Raw genomic sequence first — 9,705 nt, forward strand, 5'->3', positions numbered from 1 at the left:
CATTAATAAACTCAGCGACAGGACAGCGGCAAACGAGCAAAGGACGAAGGACTCTGGACTCGAGCGCACAGTGAAATATTGGCAAATAAAACGATTTTGACGCTGAATTTTAAAACAAGTGGCACGTCGCACAGAGTCCTGCTTTCAGGACCATCGAACCACCCCCCAGAAAACAACGAGCGCCAGGACTCAAATTCAAAATCGCATTTATTATACTTACATTCCAAGTTTTCCGCCCTGCGTACGTTTGTCAAATATTTATTCTCTGGATTGGATCGCTGGATTTACTGATTAGCATGCGCATGCCGCACACCCAAGAAGGTCCTTTGGCGGTCCTCCCATTTTTGCTAACGAATCGCAGCAGGAACACCCGTCCCGTCCAGTGGCCAGAAGGCACTCGGATTCGAATTCGGAGCAGGAAACGGGAAATAGGCTAAAGAGCACGTGAAAAGCAGCCAGGACATACCTGAAGTGTCGCGCTGAAGTGTCTTCCAGGCGACTCGTCAATCGTCCTTTGCCGACTCGCACACCACGCCGAAATCAATTGCCAACAGACGGACGGGCGGACGAAAGGAACTGAAGCCGGAATATCTGAGCGACGGCAAGTATTTGAGTATCTGAAGGATCTGAAGCGGGTGGCGGGGCTGCCGAACGGGCGGAGTAAAAATTACCAATTAGGTAAAATGGCAAAATGAGTAAGTATCAGCAGGGAAGGAGTAAGAATTGTGAGACCAGTGGAATGTCGGGGAAAGTCGGAAAGCGGTAGAAGAACAACGGGGATTGAGAAGAGGCAGATGCACTGAAACAAAAGTGTACCATTTAACATACAATTTTCGGATCAGGGCATACTTAGAAGTAAAATCAAATCAAAAAATCAAATCATTTTATACAATTATATTTTTGGACGAATTGTATATGTTTGAAAGTATGAAAGTATGCATGTATGCATGTATGCATGTATGCATGTATGTGAGGTTTAATATGTATGTATGTGCGACAGCATCAAATTATTGGGTACCAACTCTTACAGCTGGTTGGAGGAGCTCGATCCCTGGGAGTTGACGCCTAGCGTCCAGGAGGTCACCGTTCATCCAGCCGTTGCTGCCGACCACGTTGAACTTGTGCGTCTAGTTCATGGCGCGATTCATTTGGTAACCATGTGGATGAAATGGGTTCATGTTAAAGTTGTTGGCCGGATGCATGATAAAGTTGTTGGCCGGATGCATGTTAAAGTTGTTGCCCGGGTGCATGTTAAAGTTGTTGGCCGAGTGCATGTTAAAGATGTCCAAATCGTTATTGTTGTTGGTGTTGTTGTTGCTGCTGTTGTTGCAGCTCTGGATCTGTTTGTTTTTGTTTTTCGGCACGACCTTTTTGTCAGCACTAGACACACGGACCGAAACGCCCTTGATTATGTGATCCTCTCCCCACAGGAGCTGTGGTATGTACGGATCGAGAAAGGTCACAAAGCTAAAACCCCTGAAGGGCTTGGGAATGACCACTTCGATCACATCGCCAAACTGGGAGAAATACTCGCGCAAGTCTTCCGCCCCTATGTCCTCGGTGCAGCGGCCGACGAATACCTTGCCAGGCACCTGGTTGCCAATACCCCTCGAGGAGGGCACCTTAACCTCGCACCAGCGACCATCAATTAAATGGCGCTTGGAGAGTACGCGCATTTGGGCATTGTAAGAGCCAAAGCGCACGAACCCGAAGCCCTTGGATTGCCCCGACGTGTTGTCCCTCTTGATCTCTGCCTTCACCACATCGCCGTAGGTCTCGAAGAACTCACGAAAAGTCTGATCGGTGGTTTTATAGGACAAGCCGAGCACGATGAGATCAAAGCAGCGCAGAAGGGGCTCGGTGCGCTTGGTCTTGGCAACTGAGTTTTCCGAGTTATCGTCGCTCTGGCGCTTGTTCTTTTTGGGAAAGACGCAAAAATAATGGTACTCGCCCCAGTCGGATTCTTCGCTGGGCGAATACATTCGGCCCTCGTTGGAGCGAACTCCACGCAACGACTTCGTTTCCACTATGCGATACTGCAGACCGCTGCAGTCCGGAAACTGCGCCTGCAGTGTGGACAGCAGCAAAGTGCCATCCTCCTCAGCCGGCAGCTCGATGGGCTCGTCGCCCTCCTTCTCCGAAACTTGAACGAAACCCATTTTCGCGAAGGACTATTTATAGGGATTACTTAGGGACGCGTGCTGTAATGTCTGATTCTATGTATGATCCTAGATCTCAGATCGCACTCACACGAATTCGATTCACACCCAGGCAAATTCAAAAAGGTATTCACTATGTTTCACGCTCAATTCTCGACACAGCACAATTTCCGATGCAGGGATGCAGGGATAGGGATTGCTTAGGGATAGGTGCCTTAATGTCTGTATCTGTGTATGGAAAATAAATTTAAATTTCTGATCCCAGATCTCACTAACTCACACGAATTCGATTCACACCCAGGCAAATTCAAAAAGGTATTCACTATGTTTCACGCTCAATTCTCGACACAGCACAATTTTCGATGCACAACCACTTTCATTCGATGCGAAATACGAATAAGGCTATATTCAGAATTGAGAGCTCAACAAATTTTCTACAGAGTGACAACTTTTTCCTAGCCTGCTGTTTCGATTTCCATTTCCTGTATGATAAACATTCTTTAGTATTATAGTTCTCAAGCTTTCGACTTTTATACGGACAGACTGACAGACAAACGGATATATAAAGAACGGTGTAATGGTTGACTAAGCATGAGAAGTCGAGGGTATACCTAATTCTGGACCCTCGCAGTACCCAAACACTGGTAATTCGGGATCTCACTTTTCTACTTAGTTATGAATAATGGCGATTGAATCCTCAAGTGACTTAGCTTTTTCGGCGATGGGGTGGTTTGGATTGCCGTCCATAACTGTCCACACATACTTCAATTTTTAGGATTCCTACGGAACTATAAGTTACTATGCTTGTAAATGCACTACTAACTACTCACTAGTTGCGGTTAACCGCTAAATCTATTAAGAGGACTTGCAGAATGATTTAATTAGCAGGGAATGTATCTTTTATAATATTAGACGAATTTGATGGACAAATGTCGCAGTAGGTAACCGAAATCCTTTAAATTAAATCAAGAATAGTGGAAACCACCTAAAATTCGATATCAACGAATCTAGGAGCTTTAATTAAAGCTGTAAGCCCAAGCTAAACTCGCTTTCAGAGCCGTTCAATTACGCTTTGACAAATACTCGGCAGACGCCATCTTCTCTTTTATTTATACACGGGTGTGTGTATATATAAATAGTACAAAATAACGTTAACGTAGCAACTTTTCAATTTATTTTCCAATCTGAACCCGCTCCCCTCCCCATCGTCAGCCAGTGTCCATGTCCCATTCATCAATGTCCCCGAAAGAAAACACAGTGAAAAACGAACAAAAACTTCGGCGATTAACGTTTTAAAATTTGCCAAACGGCGAGAAGAGATGAAGGGAATGAAAATTCGCCAAACGAGAGGCGACAGGCAAATTAAATTTCCCAACTGACACCTCAATTGAATTTCTTCCTGGCTGGTCTTAGGCATATTTTGATATGTTGCCAAGACAAATTCGATTTACCGGAGCACACCTTGATTGACACAATGGCTAAGGTAATTCTCAATCAAACGTCAATCAATGGCGCTCAAGTCGTTGCTCGTGATTGCCCAAAGAATTGTGACATATCCGCTCTTTCGATTCTACGACGAAGAGAAAAAAACCGAGATGAACCCAAAATTTAACTAACCAAAAATGCCTGCTGTGGTAATTTGTTAAAGCGGTTTTCCAGCGGATATCACGTGCGCATCATCCACATCGTTTCAAGACGATTTGACACGTTGATTGATCCGCTCATTGAGGCAAAAATGGAAAGCCAAAGCCAAAGCCGAGGTCCTTTGTCCCACAAAATCCGCCCACACGGATTTCCCACCCACTTGGCTTTCTTGCATGTGAGTACGCCGAAATTCCTTCGACATTAAACAAAGTAACAACTTCATGGGGCGAAGCTGTCATTAGCGGGAAGGAAACGCCCTCCTCTGGGAGTGCCCAAATGTCCGGGGAGGAGTTTTCCCTTAGTAACTACACACAAAAAATAAAAATGATTATGAAAATTTCGACGTAAAAAAGTCGCGTCATGTGCAAAATTATTGGGTAATTAACGTGACACAGACACAACGGCAACGTCAAAGCAGACGATGACTATAAAAATATTTTCGAGTCGCAGAAGATCAGCCCCGATAAGTTGGCAACGGAGGTATGGGGGTATGAGATGCATGTCCGGATAATTTATAGATAAAAATGGAAACTTTGCATGGCAAGTGGCAGTCTTGGCTTGAAAACCATAAATTCTTATAGAGCAAGCAAAAAATGTTGCCTTTATGGGGCTTTTGATTTAAGATTATCATATATAATGGTAATTTTACGGTGCTTTCTTTAAGAGAAGCCATTGGTATTTAAAGGAAGGACAATATAATTAGGACTTTACGACTATGGCTTAGAACAAGGCCTAAAGCACGAAAGTAAAGTACAGAACATTCGAATCTCATAATTATAATATATTGCTTAAAATGTAAAACATATTGTATCTTTAGGAAGTACATTAAACAATTTACAACTATTTTGTTGCTGGTTTTCAAAATCCCCCAAAAAATCTAAACACTATGCTTGCATACTTTTTCGTGCGGCTTTTGGCTGTTCAGACAATCATTCAATTTTGTGGATACATTTTAAGTGTCCATAAACAGTGGCACCTGCTCATTTGATATGCACGATATAACCGGCGAGAAACACAACAATAAACACCAGAATAAATTAATCCTCCCAGACCAGTACATAGATGCAAAAAGTGAGCAACCTATTGGAAATGATTTGACTTTTTGACGTAATTAAAACGGGTGAAACACTGAAATTATGTCGCAGTGAGGGGGAATAATAGCTCACGTTCTTTAGAACATTAAAAACACCGTTTTACATCGTTTGATCCGCGTGCGGTTAGCAGTTTACATTTCAATTAAAGTTACATAACCCCAACATCAAACAATGGCAACCTCTGTGCGCTAGGAATGCGGATGCAGATTCGTTGAGGTGGATGAGGCTCCACTTTGCCGTGATTTTGGCCTGGCACAAAAGTCAACTTCATGCAATATTCATCAGTGTGGGGGGGGGGGGGGGTGCGGGTGTAGCTGCCACAAGGTGTGGGGCATGCGTGACACAATGTATACCCCTCGACACCCCCATCAGTAGATCAGCCACGTCTCTGTGACGGGCTCTTTTCAATATTTCATGAGTATTGGCCGCCATAATCAAGCCAAAACAGCCTCATTCGCATTTTAGACTAGACAACAGAGTAAAAGATGTATAGAACATAAGAAAATTTCAAATATTAATACTTAGTAAATAAAATCAATTTTAACTAAATAGTAAAATATATTTAAGTAAGACTAGGCTCTATATAATCAATTGTTTGAATTTAAAGTAGTGACTTTCTGGCTTTATTGAGAATTTAAAAATTAAAAAAAAAAATATTTATTAGTTCTTTAAAAATACTGTTTATTAATATTGAAAAATTATTTAATTAATAATAATACATAATAAGCTTCATTAACAACTATTTGTAATGTAAGAGGAAAAAGAGTTGCAGCTTAGTTATGCCTATAAATATTAATATGTATTATAACAATACATATTGAAAATCTTACTTGTAATTTATTAATATAATAAAGTAGAGCAGTCCGAAATGAAACTTGCAGCTTAGTGTATTCTATAAGCCAGACACACACATATGCAAATACACAACCACAGACGCAACATCACAGGCACACGTCGAGCTAAAGTTATTTTTGCATATATGTATACATGATTCGGTTTATTAGATTCGTACAAAGGCATACAATACATATGTCTGTCTGTCGGAGTGTGTGTGTGAGTGTGGAATGCGGGTAGTACTCTGCCCTTGGCCAACAAAGGTCTCCCATTCCGAGTCCCAATCCCTTGCCCCATTCAATTCCGTATGCCTTCCCGGAACCCTGGATTCCACTGGCTATGGGTAAATTCAATTATTTGCCGCTGATATCGTCGTTTGTTTTTTGTTCGCCGCTTTTGCATTCATATTTATTGTACGGCACTTTAAATTGCTATATTTACATTGCTAATTTACACACACGAGTCCACAGACAATGCAATTGTACTCTCAGAATTTAAAAAGCACTGAAATCTGAATATCGAATATTTAGATACTTATAAAATATTTAACATTACCTTCTAAAAAAGAGAATGTTCAACGTTTTAACTATATATTTATTAATAAGGTAAGAGATTGTATAACAAACAATGATATAAATAAGCTTTTTAAATAATACATAAAATTAATAAAATACAAAAATGTCTTTTTCAATACGACTTTTTATTTCCCTGAGTGCATTTGTGTTCTGGATTTTGTGAAGCAACATTTTGCGTTCGACATTCGAAAAATTGCAGAGCAATTAATTGACAAAGTTCATTTTAGGCTCCTTTTCGTTTGGCAGAAAGAGAGGCAGGCACAGATTGTGAGCGAGAGGGGTAGATAAATCATTTCTGGCTGCTAAACGCGAAAATTCAATATTTAAACATTGTTCCTAGGCTGTGCGTTGGTTTTTGTTTGGTTTTCCACTGCGGTCATTTGAAGTTTGTGTCACTGAAATAGTTTGGCTAATGCGTTCGCATGCGAGTGTGTTATGGCTTGTATGTGGCATGTGACTGTCAATTGTTATGGTTTCTGCCAATTTAAATTTTCCAGGCTCCCTGCTCCCAGACTTAAAAAAAAAGGAACGCATTTGAAATCAATTTTTGGAATTGTTTTGGTTCCAGCTGTGTGCGTATGCAATGTATTTGTCTGAAATGTGTCAAAGCTTTCATTTAAATTGCAACTACAATTTAATAGGCATAGAAATTTAAGAGATATTCAGTGAAAAATTAGTCTATATATTTGTATGATAAAAGTTATTAATATGGATTTCCAAACACAATTCAAAACACCACAACAAATGTTAAACATCTAATTGTTATACTCCATTATAAATAATACATTTTTTATGACATTGAATATTTGCTTATTAAATATTATTCCATATTGTATTATACAGTTTCTCCGTAAACTTAGCCAAGGGCCTAGAACCTTTAACCAGAAACAGAAAAATCAAAGAAAAAGTGACCGTAACAAATTGTATGTATGCCTTTACCTAAAAGTAACAAAAATGTATAACAAGCGCACACATTTCGGGGCAAGCAAACAAATTCCATTCATTTAACAAAGAGTATAACATTTCGAAATTGGTTGAAATGTCAAACAATAACAGAAACACAGACCATTAGTAACTTTTCCAGTTAGGCCAAAGCACATAACGCATACGCAGTGTTGTCAAAAAAAAAAAGAATCAAAGAAAGGGAAAAGGGCCGCATGCAGTTTGCCTGTGTACAATTTACATAAGGCGAAGGAGTGAAAAGTTTTCGAGTCCATGGACAATGAGATGTGGCCTTCCTCTCGCCGTCGGTGTTGTCCTTTTGTTGTTGTCGTCGCCGCTAGATAATAAATGACCGGCCATTAAATTGCAATTAAAAGCTCATATGTGCGCATAAACTTTACGCCCGACCATGCCTCCGCTTTCTGACAAAAAAATTTGCCTATGGCCAAACGCCCATTAATGGAGCAGACAGGGCCGAAAGCAAAGGCAAAAGCAGCAGCAGCAGCATCTGCATCAGAAGCCGTTGCATCCAAAGGAGTAAGTGCCATGGCCAGGATAATAGCCCGTATAATAGTAAATTTAACAGTTGGTTGGACATTTTGCGAAGCGTCGACCTCCAATAGTGGTTGCCTGGTAAACAAATTACGCGACCCATTCTCAGGTCAAAAAAAACACTGCAAGAAACTATTTGTACCAACTAGCAAGAAATAATCAAAACAATAATTATTCCAAAAATATATATATTTATATATATAGTATTCAAATTAAACAAAGTAGCCTACAATAATCACATTAAAATCTAATTTAAGCAATTTTATATATAATTAATTAATGTAGAATCATTTTTAAAATTCTTAAAATTAAAACGACAGCTCTTAGATGTTATATATATAAAATTTAAGAATTTTCACATATAATTAAAGTGCACACATTAATTGTATGCCCTGTGCTGGCGCAGAAAATTGGCGCACGGCATCGCTCGAAGCTGTAACTTTTCTTACATAATTGACATAACGTATACGTAATGTGGAGCCGCGTAGGTAAAACCCCATGCCCACATGCAAAATACGCATAGGTCTCTATCTGCCTGCGCGGCGGCTTATGTGTGTGTGTGCGTGCGTGCAGTCAATTAGAAAATGTGCATTGTACATAATTAAGATTTATATGCACTCACACCGAGAAAGAGGAGCGCACTCACAGAACAACAGTCAATATCGAATGGATTTCGCACAGAGAAAGCGAGCTACTAAAGCACTCGAAACCTGGCTTGTTTATCGGTTAGGCGAGATCGATCATCAAACGCGCTACAACAGGAATACAAAAATACATAAAGAAATTAACAAGCATTATAGAAAACTTTAATTACTTAGAATAATGATGAAGATTTAAAATTCAGCCAAAAGCAGAAACAAAACAGCAAAAAAAAAAACAAAACTTTTAACCATTATTATTTTGTGTGAGTGAGCCATAAATCTTTCAGTCTTTTTAGTATTTTTAATGAGCAACTGATTATAAAATATTTTTCAGCAGCTATCGAAAATGTTGCAGCTCATTTCTAGACCGCTGCAACTTTAGCCAAAGTTTCATTAGAAATAGGGGGCCGATTGGGTTGGATGTGGAAAAAAAAACGCTTAGCGAGTTTTGTGGAAGCCGCCAACTGGATGCAAATTTCCATTAGCCATGCAAACGCAAAACTAGCCGCCATTTATCTGTCTAACAGAAGCGAGGGGAGATGCGGAGGTGGGTGGGAATTCGAGGATGGTAAGGGGATTCCCGGCCTGGCAGTAGTTAAAATTTACTGCCCAGTTGCCAAACGCAGTAGCAGTTGCAAGTCGGCAATATGCATACGCGTTTTATGCGATGCAGCAAATGACGTGAAGCGGGTAGGAAAAGTGGTGGAAAACTAGGGGAAAATCGGTGCAAAGCGGGGTACACAAGAAGCGGCGGTGGCAGGCGGGGTGGGTCAATTTAATGGAAATTTTTATTGAAAGCCAACAAAGCGCTCAATGGGCCAGCTAATGGCGTTAGTTGGCCCAAATGGGCCAAGTCGCTGGGGGACTGTGAAGTAGCTTAAAAAATGTTAAATGAAAACTAGCTGGCACACTAACTATCTCGCTTTCGCTCTCTCCATGGCACTCTGTATTTATTAATAACGCCTCTTGACTTTTCCTGCCTCCCGGAAAAATTGTCTTATAAATTTATGGTATGTGCTTTAGTTTGAGACTAGCTTATGAATAATAAACGCACCATTCGATATGCAATCAATTAAAAGTTGAATATTCAATAGTGGTTTAAGCCCTGTTAATTGAAGAAAGCCTTATAGTACAGAACTAAGAGCAAACTATTTTCTCCTTCAATAAATTACCATACTTGTAAAACATGGGAAATAAATTCAAGGTAGTAGATGAAAATTAGTTTCTTTTGCTTGAATCTCAAGTGATTAAGTGTAACAGTATT

At 40.1% G+C, this 9,705-nt stretch overlaps 1 protein-coding gene across 1 annotated transcript; it reads right to left on the reverse strand.

Moving 5' to 3' along the window:
* Positions 1-879: 879 nt before the first annotated feature.
* On the reverse strand, positions 880-2,554 carry LOC6605769 (TAR DNA-binding protein 43). Its single transcript, XM_002030548.2, has 2 exons — positions 2,440-2,554; positions 880-2,387 (listed from the first exon to the last, which is right to left on the reverse strand). Exon 2 carries the CDS (start codon positions 2,157-2,159, stop codon positions 1,128-1,130), a length of 1,032 nt encoding a protein of 343 aa, XP_002030584.1. The 5' UTR covers positions 2,160-2,387; positions 2,440-2,554; the 3' UTR covers positions 880-1,127.
* Between the last annotated feature and the right edge of the window lie 7,151 nt (positions 2,555-9,705).

Source organism: Drosophila sechellia, chromosome 3L (assembly GCF_004382195.2).
Source record: "Drosophila sechellia strain sech25 chromosome 3L, ASM438219v1, whole genome shotgun sequence".
NCBI classification, from domain to species: domain Eukaryota; kingdom Metazoa; phylum Arthropoda; class Insecta; order Diptera; family Drosophilidae; genus Drosophila; species Drosophila sechellia.

Coding starts and splice junctions, on each gene's coding strand:
- LOC6605769 (XM_002030548.2), bottom strand. CDS start 2,159: ATGGGTTTCGTTCAAGTTTCGGAGAAGGAGGGCGACGAGCCCATCGAG.